A 17680-nucleotide genomic window follows, 5' to 3' on the forward strand; every position below is an offset into this window, starting at 1 on the left:
GGAAGGAAGGAAGGAAGGAAGGAAAGAAGCAAGAAAGGAAGGAAAGAAAGAAGGAAAAAAAGACTGAGCAGGGTGGCTGCGGGTGAGCTTGGGTGGTCCTGGGTGATTCCAGGCCACGATGCCCCACGGAGTGTGTCACACGCATGTACATGTGTCAAATACAGAGGTCTCCCATACCCACAGTACTGTTTGTGAAGAAGTGACAGGCAGGTCTCTCAGCTGCTGTGCTCTGCTGGCCCAGGGGAATGGCGTTACCTTCATGCACTGGCCTTGCTCTGGGTCCTCTCCCAGGCTCTGTGACTCCTATCCACCCAGCTCTGAGGAGACTTGGGGCATGAAGCTCCTGTAGATGGTGCCCCTCTCCATACCTGATTTGTTTCTGTCTTCCAGGGGGACGCCGGGCCACAAGGCTTCCCAGGAATCCCAGGGGATGTGGGCCCCAAGGGAGAGAAGGTAAGTGTCCCTGGGCTGGGCACCCTTTCCTGCCCAGCTGACCTGTGGGTATCCCATGGGTCTCTATGACAGGCTTCTCTATGTCTCAGGGAGATCCAGGGATCGGGCCAAGAGGACCTCCAGGGCCCCAAGGGCCTCCAGGGCCCCCAGGACCATCTTTCAGGCATGATAAGCTGGTGAGTCCCACCTGGCCCTCTGCACATGGAGACAGACATCCTCAGGCCTAGGGTTGTGGCCTGGGAGAAGTGGCTTCTGCCCTGGGATCTCCTGGGCACTTGTGACATCTCAAGTATCTGCCTTGTGGGCAGTCAGTGGGCAGGGAACAGTGCATAGGGTGGCCTGGTGATGGCCTCTCTGGCTCCCTTAGACCTTTATCGACATGGAGGGGTCTGGCTTTAGCGGCGACCTGGAGACCCTCAGGGTGAGTAGCCACAGTCCTGTCTCAAGCTGGGGTGGAAGTAGGATGGCTGGGAGGGGTGTGGTCATCCTGCGCAGGCCGTGGCATCACTGTCTCTGTCCCTGCAGGGCCCTCGAGGCTTCCCTGGGCCCCCTGGGCCCCCTGGAGTCCCAGGCCTGCCTGGTGAGCCTGGCCACTTTGGAGTAAACAGCTCTCATGTTCCTGGACCCCCAGGCCTCCCCGGTGTGCCTGGGAAGGATGGCTCCCCGGGGTTTCCTGGGCCCCAGGTAAGACCTGCTCTCCTATCTGTTAGGTGTTGGGTGACACTCAGAGGGCCCAGTTTGGTCTCATGCATTCCTCAGGGTGTGGGTGCCTCCCTTCTGGGCTGCCTCATGGTGCTGAGGTGCTGACCTCATTGTAGCCCCTGTAGGAATGACCCTTGTGGGAGGGGTGGGAGAGTTGGGGTCTGCACTGCCCATCTGACCACATACGAACCAGGCATAGCCCTGTGGTGCCCACAGATGTCCCTGCTGCTGTGGGCCATATAGCTTGGCTCTCACACCTGGTGGTCAGGTGGCTCTGAGTCACTGTCTTACAGACAGTGCCCTCCCTGTTAGTGATGTGCAGGCCCCAGGATCCCCGTCCCTCGCTGTGGTGCTCCTCTTGGACCCTGGATCCATCTTCTTGCCACAGTTCCCAGGCGGGATGTCTGGGTTAAAGGCCACATTGTGTCTGCTTTACACCTTCCCAGGCACCTCTGGGAAGCAGAGAGGGTCCCCTGCCCTGAGCCTATGAGCCTGCCACACCCCTACAGGACCTGCTACCCTTCTTGTCCTCCTAACTTGACTGGAAACTTAAGAGACAGGGACCAGCTCTCAGTGCCGTGGTCTTGCCTGTGTTGGGATGTTCTGTGCACTGGCCTCGGGGCCTTCCTGGTCCCAGCTATGGAGACATCCTGGGCCCTGTGAGAGTTTCCTGAGACCCGACTATGGGGACTCCTATAGTTTTCTTCTAGTCCTCAGTGTTGATTTCTGCTTTTCCCCTGCAGGGACCCCCTGGCTCCCCAGGAAGAGAGGGTCCTCCAGGAAAAGCGGGCCAGAAAGGCAGCCTTGTAAGTTCCTTTCAGGAGGCCAGATGCCCCTGCCAAGCACCTCTGGGAGCTGTGTCCCCACCCACCCTGGGCCAAGTGGGAAGGACTCAGCACAGCCACCCAGTGTTGGGTCAGGGGGAAGCTGGGGCAGGGACTGCTTTCTCTCCTTGCTTTTTCTGCCAGTCTAATTTTACTGTAATACTGTTCTTTCTTGCAGGGTGACATGGGAGCCCCTGGACCCAAGGTACAAACCCCTCGTGCCATCCCCACATCTCCTGCACTGTGAGCTTCATGCTTGGCACCAGGGAAGTGTCAGTGAGCTCATGCTCCCTAGTGCTGACCATGACCCTAGCCCTGACCACCCTGCCAAGTGTTGCCAGGCAGGTGCTGGCATTAGTCCCAGGCAATCATGTCCTCGATAAACCCTGGGCTGCTAATGAGACATGTGAGGGTTCTGGATCTGGCAAGAATTTGAAGGAGCCTCTGCCCCATGAACCAAGTGCTGTACCCATACTGTGGTTCCTGGCCATGGCCTGGTGGCCCCAGACCTGCTGGCCAATAGGAAACACTGTGCCTTACTTGGTCCAGGTTCCCCAGGGACAGGCCCCAGCCTGCTGGCAGATTGGTCCCTTGACCTAGCCAGTGGGCCTTGGGGATAGCACTGGCCCAGCTCCTCCTGGACCTGCTGAGGGTGGGGCTCTATGAAGGACAAGGCTGGATGGGGACCATGGCAGATGGCTTTCCCTGGTGTCGACATTTCCCACAGAAAATGCTTCAGCCTGGTTTTAGCTGAAGCCCAGGCCCAAGGTGGTGACTTTTTCTCTCCACTCTGCAGGGCAGCAAGGGAGACCCAGGCCCTGTGGGTGCTACTGGGGAAAGTGGCTTTATAGGAGCCCCTGGGCCTGCTGGACCCCCAGGACCCCCAGGGCCACCTGGGCCACCTGGACCAGGATTCGCCGCAGGATTTGTGAGTGGCAGCAACTCTGGGCCCTTGGAATCCCAGCCTATGTCACAGCCCCTCCCTGGGTGGCTTCTGGCTGGGCAGCACTGGCTGCCATTCCCTGGCATGGGCTTCTCTTGTCCCCCATGGGACTGCTGATCGGAGTCCTGTAGGCTAGTCCAGTTGAGGTGCTGCAGGGCTCAGTGTGGACTACACATGCAAGGCAACCACCTTCCCTGCCAGGGCCCTGTCCACTCAGCCTTGTGTACCCTCTGCCGCTGTTTCAGCAAGGGTCAGAAACCAATGTCCCTGTGTCCCTGCAGGATGACATGGAAGGCTCCGGGGACCCCTTCTGGTCAACAGCCAGAGGCTCTGCAGGGCTACAGGTATCACACGCAGTCTGGGAGGAGAGGACCACTAGGAGCAGTGGCATGGGAGCTGGGAGCGGGACCATCTGTCCTCATGGAAACCAGCTGCGCTGAGCCTGGTCTTCAGGGAGGGACTGTGCTGGGTGCTTGGGGTCAGTGGGACTGGGGCACATGACCTGTGGGACAGGTCTTCCTGGGGAGCAGGATGTGCAAGTCTCCCTGTGGCTCTGACTATAGCTCTGGTTTGGGGAAGTAGCCAATTAGGCCTGAGAAGAATGGTAACTTAGAATGTTCTTTTATATATTTAAAAACCTTCCTGGTAGCCCACAGTTGCTGTCCACTCCTGGAGGTAGATGTGGGCAGGGCACTGGCCTCCAGGGTGCTTTGTGTGTAGCTCTTGATGGCCAAGTACACCAGTGAGACCTGGGCTGGCAGATGCCCACACTCACTGTGATATTGAGAGGGAACAGAGATGGGCTATCAAGGTGGCTGCAGGGAGGAGACACTGACCCTGGGTGTCTTCTGCCCACAGGGACCTCCCGGCCCACCAGGACTCAAGGTCAGTGAGCAGCCCAGCCCATGCGCGGTTATGGGGTGGATGAATATGGCTGTTCTGCTGTGGGGTGCTACCTGGCAGCCAAAGGTCTCCACTCAGGAGCAGTAGGGGGCCATTGTGGGAAATGTGAAAAGCTTGACAAGAAAACAACCAGCACCCTAGACCTGAGCATTGGGGAAGGGAACAGTTGGCCAGCACCTCTTCTTTCCAAAGCCCTAGAACCAGGATGGTTCCAGGCATCTGTGGAAAAGGGGGCTCAGCAAGAAGCTTGGAGTCCACTCAAGCCCAGGTTCAAAGTCAGCAGACAGTGGGTGTAGGGGTTCTCTCCTCAGGTCTCCTCTGGGCCCTGGACAGCAGCCACGTCTCTGGGAGCTAGGTTGGGGTTCATGGGGTACCTGGTTTGCTCTGCTTTCCCGTGTGGATGTGGAGATGGACATTCAGAGGCTGTGCAGCTAAGAGGCATCCTGGGCCTTCCTGTGCAGAGCAGAGGCCTTGTGTAGAGTAGCCATGGACAAATGTGGGGGTCCAGAGCAGCAGCCATGTGCTGGTGGGGAGGCGGCCCAGGTTGGGCCTCCCTCAACTCAGGGTGCCTCCTGGGTGACAGGCCCCACTTCCTGCATGGAAGAGTGGGAGGGTGTCAGCCCTGCCGCAGACTCACAGAACTTTCTGTCCATGCAGGGAGATCCCGGCCTGCCTGGGCTTCCTGGAGACAAAGTGAGTCCCTTGCCCCAGTCTAGTAAACTGAGTTAATTGAGGGTGGGAGGAACCCTAGAAGGGGCCAGGAGGCCTCAGCACTTGGTCAGTAAGGACGTTGGGCATGGGGTGAGGGATGTGGTGGACCTCTGTGCAGCCCCATCTTTCTCCTGCCTGCCTGGCCAACCCTCATCTGCTGCAAGTCTTTTTATTTAACTCATGCTCCTCTTAATGACAATAGCTCCTGCCCTACAGAGCCCACACACATAGTGCCCCCAGGAACCTAGTGTTTTAACACGGGGAGGGGATGAGCCAGGCTCTGACTCTGCGGCATGAGAGAGCCACGGAACATCTGATGCTCCTCTGGCTCTACTACGAGCTTTTCCTCTCCTTGGAGGTGACAGTGGAGTCACCTTAGGGGGGCTGAGCCAGTGGCTGGCAGACATGTGGCTGGCATCCCCACCCATGGGCCCTGAGGCTTTGTCTAGGGGTCTCCACACCCTTGGCTTTGCGGTGATGTGCAGACCCTCTGTCCATCTGTCCAGGGGGAAGTTGGAGCAGATGGAGCTCGTGGGTTCCCTGGCCTCCCAGGCAGCGAGGGTGCAGTTGGGCCCATGGTGAGTGACCACAGCTGGCACGGGGTGGGCACAAGGCTCCAGACAGAACTGGGCTGAGAGCTGGCACAGGGGCAGCTCTGGGGGTCTCCTGGAGCCCAAGTCCCCTCACCATTGTCTTAGTCCAGGGAGCCAAGGGTGAGTCATAACCCTGTGGGTCCCAGGGATGCAGAGCTCTCAGTCCCTGGCAGCCTCCATTTCTGTGTATAATGAATAATTTCCTTCTGTCTCTGCAGGGACCTAAAGGAGAGAAAGGGAGCCCAGGAGAGAAAGTGAGTGTCTCTGAGGGGGATGTAGGACACAGGGTGGGGCTGAGACACCCTCAGGCTTAGGCAGGGCAGGGTGGCTCTCAAGCCTCCAGGCCCACCTCAGCACCATGGCTCTGGGACCCTCCACGCCAGGCCAGGGGCACCAGGAACCTGGCCAGAGCAGCTTCAGAGTGGACACATAACTTCCTTTTCCAGGGTGACCCAGGGAAAGATGGCGTGGGGCAACCTGGCCTCCCAGGGCCCCCAGGACCTCCAGGCCCTGTGATCTATGTGTCGGAGCAGGAGGTAAGAACATGCATGGGGCACTGGTGGCCTGACCCTAGTCCCTGAGGGTATGGCCCAGGCCTGCATGGCTGGGGACCCACCAGGACCCAGCTCTGAGGCTCTGTGTGTCCCGCCTGCTTCCTGCCCCAGCCCTTGGTCCTTTCGTATCTGCGGCAGCTCAACTTGCCACAAGCAGAAAGATCCCACAAGCAGGGGCTCCGCTGCAGGAACTGAAGCCCTGGGGTTGGATGTGATGCTGGGTAGCCACGCGGTGTGACCAGCAGCTCAGATCTCTGCTGCCCATGGTTGGCCCTGGGTGGGGCTGCCCTGGTTAGGGCTGGAGGAGTGGGGCCTGGGTGCCATCCTGGATGCAGTCTCAGTACTGTCTGTTGTGTGACCTGGACCCATTACCCACCCTTTCTGTGCTCGGTGTCCTCATTTTTGAGATGAGGAGCACAGTAGTCTCAGGATGGTTTGGGTGAAGAGTGTGATAGGTCACAAGCCTGGCCAGGACTGTGGAGGGGTCTGAAAAGGTAGCAGGAGGAACAAGGCACTGTGGTGCACGCCTCAAATCTCAGCACTCTGGGAAGCTGAGGCAGGAGGATTCCAAGTTGGGGCCCAGCGTGGACTGTTCAGTAACTTACTGAGTCCCTATCTTAAATTAAAAAAAAACAAAAACAAAAACAAAACAAAACAAAACAACCTATAAAGAGGTGGGGATGGCACAGTACAAAGGCCCTGGGCTCAACCTGGGTAGCAAAGGTGCGGGCAGGAGAAGCCCATAGTCCTGGGCACATGGGTGGGACCATAAGTGGATGGAGCCTCCTTGGGAGGGGGGCGTGCAGCAGGTGTGAGGTACGTTGCACCATCACACGAGGCGGACTTGAAGACACTGCCCATAGTCTGGGGACAGGAGTAATGTCCACCCTAGCCTGGGAGCTGGGTTTCCCCAGAGTGGCTACGCTGTCCCCTGTGGGACCTAGTCCAAGCTCGGGAAAGCCACAGAGAGCAGGATCCTGCACCTGCCAACCTGCGCGAGTCCCACAGCAGGAGCCAGGTAGTTTTAATGATGTCTCCTTTCTCTCTCTGATTCTTGTTTTCTGCTGGCGGGACAGCAAGCACTGGCCAGTGTGCCAGGTCCTGAGGTAGGTACAGCTGCAGGGAGGATGCTGGTACCTACCTAATGGAGGACACCCCCATTCCTGTCCCCAGTGCTGACAATGTCCCTCTTCCTGCAGGGCAGGCCAGGCTTTGCAGGCTTCCCTGTAAGTAGACATACCCTTGTCCTATGGCCATGGAGCCCTTGGTAGGGACAGTCGGTCGCATCCTCAGGACAGTGCTGTGGTAGCGGGACAAGGGCTCAGGCTCTTATCTCAGTCAGGAGCCTGTGGCCAGCCCAGGACTGGAGAACAAACTCGAGAGATGGGATGAGGCGGTCACTAGGCAGGGACATGGGTTGCAGTTTCTCATTCTTGTCTGATCTCCACCCCAGGGACCAGCTGGGCCGAAGGGCGACGAGGGCTCCAAAGGTGCACAGGGCTCCCCAGGACCCAAGGTGAGGGCTTGGGCACTGCCTATTGGGCTGTCAGTGGCCAGGGGCCAGAAGACCTATAGTGGCTATACTCCATTTGTGACCCAAGGGACAAGCCCTGTGTGGTCAGGTGGCCACTCTGAGACAGTGTGTCTCCCACAAGCCCTGACCACATGAGACCAACTCTGCCTTGTGTCCTTCCCTGGTCCCAAGTGCCCTCTGGAGCCCTGACAGCTACTGCCTTCTTGTTCTAGGGTGAGAAGGGGGAGCCAGGTGGCATCTTCAGCCCTGATGGCAGAGCCCTGGGTCCTGGGCTGAAGGGAGCCAAGGTGAGCTGCGGGTAGCATGGTGGTACCTCGGGGCACAGACCGTCCTGATTGCCCCCAGGACCTCCTTGCTGGGCTCCTAGGCATCTAAGGCCCCATTCCTTAGCTGAGCTCTTTGCAGGAAAGTGGAGGTTGTGGGGACCCTTCTCAGCACCCCTCTGCCAGCCTTACTGCAGCTGTGGCTTCTCCTGTGCCTCTGCTCTCCTCTGGTGGGGTACCAACAGGGGCCTGATACTTGGGACAAGCCCTTCAGTTTTGTGTTGGGAAGCCAGAGCCCAGGATTTGTGGAAAGGCCAGAGGTTGGGTCTCCGAGCCTGGAGACAGCCCTCTACCCCTCTACCCTCAACTTCACATCTGAATTGTGCTGGGTACCCAGTGCAGAAACATGTGGGTCCACTCAGTGTGGCCAGGCCCTGGGGTTGACCCCAGAGACCCTGGCCCCTAACATGTTCTCATCTCTGCCAAGGGGGAGCCTGGCTTCCGTGGACCCCCGGTGAGTAGGACATGCTCTGCACCAATCTCTGTGCTCTGAGCTGGGCACCCCTGGGTCCTGCCTCACCTGAAGCCCAGGGTGGTGGGCAGGTCCTCGCCCCTTTCCTCTACCCTGAGAAATCCCTCAGCTCCCCTTCCTCCTCACAGGGGCCATATGGTCGGCCTGGGCACAAGGGAGAGATCGGCTTTCCTGGACGGCCGGTAAGCACTGGCCTCGGCTCAGGCTCCACCCAGGGGCAATAGCCTAGGCCTGACAGGGAGGAGCCAGGGCCACAAGGGGTGGCTAGGTGTACAGCACTCATCCTTTCCTAAGCACAGCTTTTGTGCCATGTGGCCAAAGGGTGTCCAGGCCTTGTTCCTGGCTGAGGGGTCCTGGGGTGGGAGAGGGACCAGGCTGGGCCCTCTAGTCCAGGCACTCCTGCCCTAGAGTCCTCTGGCAAGAGGAGGGAGAGCAGAGGTCCCTGAGGGCACATGGGAGTACAAGCTGCGCTGCAGGATGGAGCAGCTCTGCTGGGATTGTGGGGACCCAGGCTGCTGGCACCCCATTGCCCCCTGTGCTCTGCCAGGGCCGCCCCGGGATGAATGGGCTGAAGGGAGAGAAGGGGGAGCCTGGAGACGCCAGCCTCGGATTTGGCATGAGGGTGAGTCCTGCAGAGGTGGATGGGTCTCCAGGGACAGGGCTGGCCTGGCCTGGCTGTGACCTTGGCACCTCACTCTTCTGGCTGGCACCACAGTGGCTGGTGTTGTGAACTCACCATGCTCCGCGCATACTCACAGGCATGCATGCACATGCACACGTGTGTGCTTTCATGTGAGTACACAGTGCAATCCCGTGTGTGTACATAGTACACTGCTACTCTTACACACTCTCCTGCCTGAGCACACATATACCCAAAGCCCACAGGTGCAGGAATCCTCATGGCTTCTCCACAAGGGCATCTGGCCAGCATAGATGCTGCCTTCCTCTCACTGGTGTCCCTCTGAAGTGGTCACTACAAAACCTGGTTGGCCACAACCCAAGGTCATTACTTCTCCCCAGAGGGATATGTGGAGCAGCTGCCTTCAGAAAATGTGGCCATCTTTGTCCCTGGTTGTCTGGGACCAGCATGATGTGCTCACAGCCCTGGTTTTACTGCCTGTTAATGGCCTGGCTGGGACCCTGCCTGACCAGAGCTCTCTGTTCCCACAGGGTATGCCTGGACCTCCAGGACCTCCGGGGCCCCCTGGCCCTCCTGGGGCACCCATCTATGACAGCAATGTAAGTCACTGAGGGACTGCTCAATGGCACTAACTTGTGCCCCTCAGGAAAGCCACTGCCCTCCTTTGCAGGCTTTGCATCTTGCCATTGCCCTGTGCTGGGCCTGGAGGCCCTGAGAAGACCTACCCTAAGGATGCGGAGACCTGGGACCAGACTTGGGCCTGGGCCTGGGCCTGGGGCTGTCTCCATGTGGGAGGGGCACCGTTTTACCAGGCACAGCGCTGGACCCCATCCTTACCCTTTTTCCAGTTCCACAGCTGCTGTGGGACAGGAGGTCTGGGGTCATGGGGTGGCAGGGTACTGACCTCAGTTTCCAGGGCTCTGCTCCTCAGTGGCCACCTCTGGCCTGTTTTGGCAGGCATTCGTGGAATCAGGCCGCCCTGGAACTCCAGGAGCACAAGGTGAGACATGGGGGATTGGATGGAGTCAAGGCTCCTGTCAGGACAGATGCCTACATAGGGATATGGAGAGAGCCCAGCTCCTGGCACCTCAGGAGTGCTGTGCCCACTGCTCACTCCATCCAGACTGCCCAGCCTCTCCGGCTTGGCCTGCCTGCAACTACCATGACGGGCTGGTTTGCTCCTGCCCCACCATGGCTTCTCCCCACTAGCAGACCTTGCCAGGTACCACAGTGCATAGTGTTCTTGTTCCTCTAGGGCTTCCGGGGCCTTCTGGACCAAAGGGCGACAAAGGAGACGTGGGCCAGCCTGGACCACCAGGTGATCACTGCCTCACAAACCCCAGGCCAGGCCACGGTGGAAAGGGACTCCAGGTCCTGAGCAGGTCCAGAACACAGCTGCCTGTGGTCACTGTCTCACCCTCCTTGGGCAGAGGAAAGCTCGAGTCCCATAGCATGCCTTGCTGCTCAGCCTCCAGGCAGGGCAGGACAGGCACTGCAAGATGTCTGCACCATGTGGGCATCCCAAGGATACAGCACTTAGCACGTGGGGCCTCCTGAAGGTTGGCCCCAAGAATCGTGGCACAGGCTGCCATGCTAGAGTCCTCCTAGTTTATGCACAGCACACCAGCCCATGCACCCACAGGCAGCATGCAGAGCCCAGAGCCTGACAACAGGCCTATGTCGTGTGTCCTTGGGGATCTGAAGCCACCAGCTTAGCACCTTCTCAGGGAACTGGAGGCTGCAGCCTCAAGGCAGAGCTCGGGGCTGAGGCTCCCACCCCCAGGGGTTTCTGGTGAGGGGAAGACTTCACCCCAAGGTCAGGGCTTCCCCAAAGTCACAGTCTCCCCTAAGGAGAGGGGCTTTGTTGACCTTTGGTATCAAGTTTCCAAGTCTTCACTTCAGGGTGGTAGACTGATGAAAATAGATGGGAAGGAGTCTTAGAAATCAGACGTTAAAGAAGGAAAGTGAAATGGATCAGAGTCCAAAGGACAAAGCTGTCTCTTTGCAAAGGCTGATGACATTCATTCGCCTCTCAGGACTGATACAGAAGCAGTAGGGAAGACCTCCACAGAGGGTCCCCAGGACAGTGCAGCCCAAGGGTAGGAGCAACCCACAGCTTCACAGCAACAGACCCCTACCCAGAAAGGTCTGCAGATCAAGTGTCAGTGTTGACACAGACTTACCTGTCAGAGACAAAGGTCAGTTTAGAGATAGCAGTGACTAAAAAAAAATTTAAAAAGAAGAAATAGCAGTGACAAGACACAGGACTAGAGGTGAAAGTATCAATGAACCAGGAATAAGCAGGACAAAGAATCACCAGGAATAAGCAGGGAGCAATGTGAGGAGAGGTGTGGGAGGGCTTGCAGCCCTGTCTTAGTCCCTCCTACTTGTCCCAGCCTGACCTTGCACTCTCGCCTGCAGGGCAGTTCCCCTTGGATCTCTTCACCCTGGGAGCTGAACTGAAGGTAGGCGATATCCCTGGGCTGGGGTGCCCCACAGGGCTGAGCATGCAGCCACTTCATGAGCCTGTCCTTCCACAGGGCGAGAAGGGGGAGCGAGGGGACACTGGACAGAAGGGCGAGAGGGGAGCACCTGGGGTCGGTGGTAGCTTTTTTGGCTCCACTATGCCTGGCCCCCCTGGCCCACCAGGATACCCTGGGATCCCGGTAAGCCTGGCATGGAAGAACTCTGCAGCTTCCACCCCTCCCCCCCCACCAGACTTCACATTCTTTGCCTGTGTGCGGGACACGTGGTAGCCCTTGGGGCATAGCCTCCTAGGGCGGGGCACACAACTCCCTACTGGCATCTCTTGCTGCTGTCCTGGTGTTCTGCTCTATTATCGTCCTCATCCATCACTGTCCCCAGCTCTGAACCTTTTGCCCAAAGACTCTGGGGGCCCAGCTGCTGTCCTGAGAGCCCCAGGGGGCAGAGGGTGATGGGTTTGCTGTCATCCTAGGGTCCCAAGGGAGAGAGCATCCGGGGCCCACCTGGCCCACCTGGCCCTCAGGGACCTCCTGGCATTGGCTATGAGGGGCGCCAGGGCCCCCCTGGGCCTCCTGGGCCCCCAGGGCCCCCCTCATTTCCTGGCCCACACAGGCAGAGTAAGTGTGGGCAAGGAGTTGGGGTGGCTGGGCATAGCCTTGTCACCAGGCTGCCCATGTGGCCCACAGCATCTTGGTTTCTCTCCTGTAGCTGTCAGCATTCCTGGTCCCCCAGGGCCTCCTGGTCCCCCAGGACCTCCAGGGACCATGGGCACCTCCTCAGGGGTAAGTGGTCAGGAGGCTGGAGGGAGACTCGGGGTCCAGGGAGGAAGGCCTGCTGCTGTGCAGGTTCTGGTGTTGGTATGCTGGGGGCAGCAGCCTAGGGGCCAGAGTGAGCTGGGACCCAAGAAGGGTCCCCCCTGTGGCCACATTCCCCACCCTCTGGAAGCCCAGGCCCTAGTGCCACCATCCCAGGTGCAGGTACAGGACCCACAGAGCTTGGCCCTGCAGGTGAGGGCCTGGGCCACCTACGAGGCCATGCTGGAGAAGGTGCGCGAGGTGCCGGAGGGCTGGCTCATGTTCGTGGCTGAGGACGAGGAGCTCTACGTCCGCGTCCAAAATGGGGTCCGCAAGGTCCTGGTGAGTTATTGAGCCCCGGCCCTGCTTCACCACCCCACAAGGGGGAGGCAGGTGTCTGCCATGCTTGTTGCACCACCTCTCACCTCGAGGGTTCTTCACTTCTTAAAAAGTTAGCCACTATGTTTTGGGCAGCTTACACTCACAAGTGTTTTACCTATGTTACACACCCTCAACTGGGCTTCAGGTGGCTCCCATGGGCAGAACACAGATACAGGTCTACATACCTGTGTCCGGACAAGGCCTTCCTGCAGGATGGGCCCAGGATCAGCACTTGCCTGTGGGCTCCAGGCAGGTGGAGGCTGGGCTTGGTGGTTTCACAGTGGTGCATTACAAACACACGAGGACCATCCTTGAAGTCCCTGGATGCCTCAAGACGAAGAAGGCTGCTCATCCTCCATTCTGTGGGGCTGGGCCTGTAGGCCAGGCTCCTCCCACCCAGCCTGTACCCAGAGGCAAGGCCAACCTTGCTCCTGCTTTCTCAGAACCAGGGACCCTGTTCTGATGAGCCAGGAGAAATTCTCCTTGGTGTGACCCACGTGAGGTCTGGCACAGCAGCCCTGTGCCCCAAATAGCCCATTTTGTCTGTGGAGCCTCTGTCCACACTGAGGGGTATAGTTGATCTGATCCCACGTGGGCAGCAAGCAACCTCCATCATGGCCCTGCCAACATCACCCGTGGTGCCCACCATGCACCTGACACTGGCGCTGAGAGCAGGATAGCCGCGCCTTCCTGGTCCTATCAGGGTGCCATGTGGGGGCCAGGTCTCTGGCTACCCTCACACCAGCTAGAGTAACACTGCTGCTTCCTTCCAGCTGGAGGCCCGGATGCCACTCCCTCGTGAGACGGTAAGGAGGGAACAGACTGAGGCTGGGGCACAGTAGGGACAAGGAGGCCCACATTGCCTCGTGTTGCCGGAACACTTGGTGCTGGAAGTGTGTGTGACCCCAGTGTTTTCCGCTAGGGAAAGCAGTCAGGCTGAGAGGGTCTCCAGTGGACATCCATGTACTCCACCCTGTTTCCAGTGTGTTCAGAGGCGGGGTAGAAAGGGAGTTGGGAGCGGGCACAGTGGGGTGGACTGAAAGTGGACAGCAGAGCCCATGCTGTGGGGTTGCAGACACTGTACAGCCTTCAAGGCTCAGGGCTGGGCAGAAGGGGATGGCATGGGCCCAGGAGGCTGTGGTTGGCAAGGATTTTGCTCTGATGTGGTGGCCTAGCTGGCCACATGGAGGGTGAGACTCCAACCCTAGCATGCGGGCAGGTGGGGCTACCCCCTGGCGGGACTGCATGCCCTATGCACTCCCAGAACAACCCTGCCCACCATGGGAAGCCCAGCCCTGCTGACCCAGGGCAGAGCAGAGGTGGGAGGGGGGACAGGCAGTAGCTGGGTTGTGGGTGCAGGCTCTCCTGTCCATGACACTGTCCTCTACCATAGGACAATGAGGTGGCCGCTCTGCAGCCTCCACTGGTGCAGCTGCATGGCGGTGGTCCATACCCATGGCGGGAGCACTCCTACTCCACTGCACGGCCCTGGCGGGCAGATGACATCCTAGCCAGCCCCCCACGCCTGCCAGATTCCCAGCCCTACCCCGGACCACCACACCACCATGGCGCCTATGTGCATCACCGGCCCACCAGCCCAACAGGCTCAGCAGCCCACTCCCACCATGACTTCCAGCCCGTGGTGAGCACCCCAGGGTGGGCACAGCCCTTGGTCCTGGGCTGTGCTCAGGTCAAGGCCGTGATGGGTCAGGGTTGTCCCTGGTGGTAGTCCTCTGGGCCTGGGTGGCCCTCTGGTGGCCAAGTGGCTATCTGAAAATTCAGACATCTTGGAGGCACAGAGAAGACAGCCATAGGCCAGAAGCTTTGAGGCTCTCCTGCTGATAAGGCCAGCCCAGCTGGGGGGTGTGTGTGCTGTGCTGCACCCAGAGGACCAGCTGGCCCCACCATGCTCCATGCTGGGCATCAAGGCCACATGAGGGCTGCTTCCTGGGCCTGCGGCAGCCAGACAGCATTTGCCTCCTCAGAGCTATCCCCAGGGCCTTCAGTACCTGTCACGTGGCTGAGGGCTGTGGTGTATGACATGTTATCTCCCTGCAGCTCCACCTGGTGGCGCTCAACAGCCCACTGCCAGGTGGCATGCGTGGCATCCGTGGGGCAGACTTCCAGTGCTTCCAGCAGGCTCGAGCAGTGGGGCTGAGCGGCACCTTCCGTGCCTTCCTGTCCTCAAGGCTTCAGGACCTCTACAGCATTGTGCGGCGTGCAGACCGAGGGGCTGTGCCCATTGTCAACCTCAAGGTGGGTGGCCCAACCCAGCCCACAGCATAGTGCTGGAGGTATCCTTAGATTATGTCAGGTCTGGGCTCAGGTGAGAGATCCAGGCAGGGCTTTGCTCAGGGCTTGAAGGTCATAAGGTTCTGCTGCTGTCCCCTCCTGGAGCTGAGCTGGGAGAGTACCACACCTGTGGGCAGCCATGTCCTGGAGACTAGGCAGGGCCTCATGCTGGAAGTCACTGCTGTCCCAGGACATCCTGTAAAATCCCCATGCTGCCCAAACTCCTGACTCTTGCAGTGCCCCATGGGGGTTCTAGTACCCAGCCATGGATGTTTCTGGTGGCTCATGCTCTGACCATGTATGGATGGCAGGGCCAGGACTCCATGGGGCATCAACCTACACAGGTGGCAGGTCATCCCACATGCAGGGAGGGGTCAGGAAATACCCCTTGAGCCACTGGGCCTGGTGCACCTGTGGCTTTATCCTATGGCTTTTTCATCATTTGGGAAAGGGGTTCCCCGTGGGGTTTATGTTTTATTTATTTGGTACAGGGTTTTGCTACACAGCTCAGACTCGTAGTGATCCTCCTGTCTCAGCCTCCCCAGCACTGGATTACAGGCATGCACTACCATGCTTGGTTTCAGTGGCCAGCACTGTGTGCCATGGCACGTAGGACTAGGGATCGAACCCAGGTCCTTGCACTTGCCTGGCAGGTGCTTAGATCAGTGAGCTATCTCCCCGGCCTTTTTTTTTTTTTTGAGACCAGGTTTCACTATGGAGTTCAGACTGGCCTGGAATTCATTACGTATCCAGGCTGGCTTGGAACTCACAGCAATCCTCTTGCCTCAGTCACCTGGGTGCTGGATTATATGATATACTGCCACTATAGCTCCAGGGGCCCCCAGAACTAATGACAGGGCACACACAGACCTGGGTCCCAGGTGGGGTTAGTGCCAGGGTGGAGGAGTACCTCGCCTCAACAGCACTGAGTGCCTGGGTCTCTGCCCGGGTCAGGTTCTGGGGCTCACTGGATGACGTGAGCCCCATCTTCCCTTTGCAGGATGAGGTGTTGTCTCCCAGCTGGGAAGCTCTGTTCTCAGGTTCCCGGGGCCAGCTGAAGCCCGGGGCCCGCATCTTCTCCTTTGACGGCAGAGATGTCCTGAGGCATCCAGCCTGGTAGGTCCCCTGCAACATGGCAGCTCAGGGAGGGCCCCACACAGGGATGGCCTGGTTTTCCACATGCTACCTCTGTCTCTGGACTGACCTGTCCATGCTGAGACCCAAAACTATAAAACCCAGGTGTGGTGTGAATAGCATGGCTCTGGGCACCACTGCACCTCCTAACCATGTGGCCAGGCAGGCTCCCCTTCACCATCTGTGAGGATTTCTCCAGTCTAATCCAACCCAACAAACTCACGAGGAGACCCTAAGCCTGTGGAGCATTCCCCAAGAGTCCTTGCCCAGAATCCTTGTGCTCTTGTGGCACAGGAGTGGCCAGGCTGCCCTCAGAACAGTACCACACAGTAACCTCCCCTGATGGTATGATGACATCCTTGCCCCCAGCCCCCTGCTATTGAAAAGCATCATCTGCTTTTACTGAAAGGAACCCACAAAAAACTCCCTGGCTCTACATGAGAGTTACCAGCAGGTGGGGCTTGTTCCTGGTACATAGCACCTAATCACAGCGCCAGGGCTGGCCATGACCTCTGATGTCTGGGAAGGCTGACAACATGCTGTCTTGCAGGCCCCAGAAGAGCGTGTGGCATGGCTCTGACCCTAGTGGGCGCCGGCTGACCGAGAGCTACTGTGAGACATGGCGGACAGAGGCAGCTGGGGCCACAGGCCAGGCCTCCTCGCTGCTAGCTGGCAGGCTGCTGGAGCAGAACGCTGCAAGTTGCCACAACAACTACATCGTCCTCTGCATTGAGAACAGTTTCATGACACCCTCCAAGTAGGGCCCTGTGGCTAGATGGAGGCAGTCGGAAGACAGGCACAGGCAGGGAGCAGCTGGCCAGCCTAGGGGCTGGCAGGATATGTTTCTGTGCAGTTCACATTTCATATAATCCTTGAGAAATAAAAGAAGCCAAAGAGTGTATTTTTTTAAAAGTTTAGAGCAGCTCAATGCCTGAATGTCCCCACTCCCACCCTCCCCACTATGTTGGCCAACTATGACATGTTGCTGGCCTCTGTGCCTACGGCCACATCGGACCACAGCTCAACTTCAGCAAAAGGCTGCCCCAGGATGTGGCTGAGACTTGCATGCATCCTGGCCTGCAGGCTCATGGGCCTACCAGTGTGGGAAGGGCCTGGCTCCCTGGCAGGTGTGCAGTTTCCTGCCTGGTTCCTCTCTGCCCACAGAGACACCGGCAACAGAGGTGCTGAAGGCTGGGTTCAGTTAGCATGGAGCTCCTGGCCTCCCTTGCCACCTGCTGGCTGTGCCAGGTACACATTCATCCACAGAGACAATGGCCACATACTAGGCTAGGGCAGACCCCCACCCCTGGCCTTAACTGCTGCACTGACCCAGTTGCGCCACGGGAGCAGGGTCCAGCTGTCCACTGTCCTCCCAGGCTGTGCCCAGGGACAGGGTGAGGCATACTGTGGTTTGTCCACGGCTTCCTTCCAGCCTGCCTGGGTATCAAGGCCTTCTCAGGTCTCTCCTCAGGCTCATATCTCAGGTGACCCCAAAACCAGTCCAGAGTAGTGTGACCCTGCTGCCTGAGTAGGAGAAGTCTGTGGGTTATAAGACAGGCCTAGTAGTGTCTTATCCCCAACCCTTTGGCCTGCAAGTTCCAAAGTCCAGAGTATTTGTGCTGCAGTGGTCACGTGCTTGCCCACAGTTGCCATACCAATGTGCTTCAGCCTCACTATGTGGTATCTATGGCCTGAGGATTGGGTGAAATTCGTGGGGCTGGTTCTGTAACTACGTGGTGTAGAACATTTCAAAAGGATGCAAATAAAAACTTTTTACACAGACACAGCTTATAAGCAGCCTTCCCTGTTACTAAAGAGCAAAATCATCCACCATAAGCCCTTGGTAGTCTTGTGTCCTTGGATTTCCTAGTGGACAATCTGAGGGAGCACTGGTGGATGTGGATGAGTATGTAAGTGTGCAGGATATGCTCATGCAGGTATGT

General features: G+C 58.4%; 1 protein-coding gene across 6 annotated transcripts in view; it reads left to right on the top strand.

The window, feature by feature from the left end:
* Positions 1 to 17519, top strand: part of Col18a1 (collagen type XVIII alpha 1 chain) — a 78753-nt gene extending 61234 nt beyond the window's left edge. For 4 of the 6 annotated variants that reach the window (XM_023715984.1, XM_023715979.1, XM_023715983.1 and 1 more), the window contains 33 exons: positions 391 to 453; positions 543 to 629; positions 821 to 874; positions 979 to 1137; positions 1899 to 1961; positions 2158 to 2184; positions 2776 to 2907; positions 3204 to 3266; positions 3781 to 3807; positions 4483 to 4518; positions 5043 to 5114; positions 5348 to 5383; positions 5576 to 5665; positions 6760 to 6789; positions 6883 to 6909; positions 7137 to 7199; positions 7430 to 7504; positions 7968 to 7994; positions 8141 to 8194; positions 8560 to 8634; positions 9183 to 9251; positions 9610 to 9652; positions 9908 to 9970; positions 11074 to 11117; positions 11193 to 11318; positions 11609 to 11753; positions 11845 to 11918; positions 12144 to 12272; positions 13085 to 13117; positions 13705 to 13953; positions 14370 to 14567; positions 15604 to 15719; positions 16288 to 17519. In XM_023715984.1, the coding sequence (XP_023571752.1) occupies positions 391 to 453; positions 543 to 629; positions 821 to 874; positions 979 to 1137; positions 1899 to 1961; positions 2158 to 2184; positions 2776 to 2907; positions 3204 to 3266; positions 3781 to 3807; positions 4483 to 4518; positions 5043 to 5114; positions 5348 to 5383; positions 5576 to 5665; positions 6760 to 6789; positions 6883 to 6909; positions 7137 to 7199; positions 7430 to 7504; positions 7968 to 7994; positions 8141 to 8194; positions 8560 to 8634; positions 9183 to 9251; positions 9610 to 9652; positions 9908 to 9970; positions 11074 to 11117; positions 11193 to 11318; positions 11609 to 11753; positions 11845 to 11918; positions 12144 to 12272; positions 13085 to 13117; positions 13705 to 13953; positions 14370 to 14567; positions 15604 to 15719; positions 16288 to 16498 (2760 nt within the window). In that variant the 3' untranslated portion in view covers positions 16499 to 17519. The remainder of the gene's footprint in view (positions 1 to 390; positions 454 to 542; positions 630 to 820; positions 875 to 978; positions 1138 to 1898; positions 1962 to 2157; positions 2185 to 2775; positions 2908 to 3203; positions 3267 to 3780; positions 3808 to 4482; positions 4519 to 5042; positions 5115 to 5347; positions 5384 to 5575; positions 5666 to 6759; positions 6790 to 6882; positions 6910 to 7136; positions 7200 to 7429; positions 7505 to 7967; positions 7995 to 8140; positions 8195 to 8559; positions 8635 to 9182; positions 9252 to 9609; positions 9653 to 9907; positions 9971 to 11073; positions 11118 to 11192; positions 11319 to 11608; positions 11754 to 11844; positions 11919 to 12143; positions 12273 to 13084; positions 13118 to 13704; positions 13954 to 14369; positions 14568 to 15603; positions 15720 to 16287) is intronic. The other 2 variants (XM_023715980.1, XM_023715982.1) reach the window with 2 other exon arrangements.
* The last annotated feature ends 161 nt before the right edge of the window (positions 17520 to 17680 follow it).

The sequence above is a fragment of the Octodon degus genome, unplaced genomic scaffold, assembly GCF_000260255.1.
Source record: "Octodon degus isolate 3935 unplaced genomic scaffold, OctDeg1.0 scaffold00045, whole genome shotgun sequence".
Lineage (NCBI taxonomy): Eukaryota > Metazoa > Chordata > Mammalia > Rodentia > Octodontidae > Octodon > Octodon degus.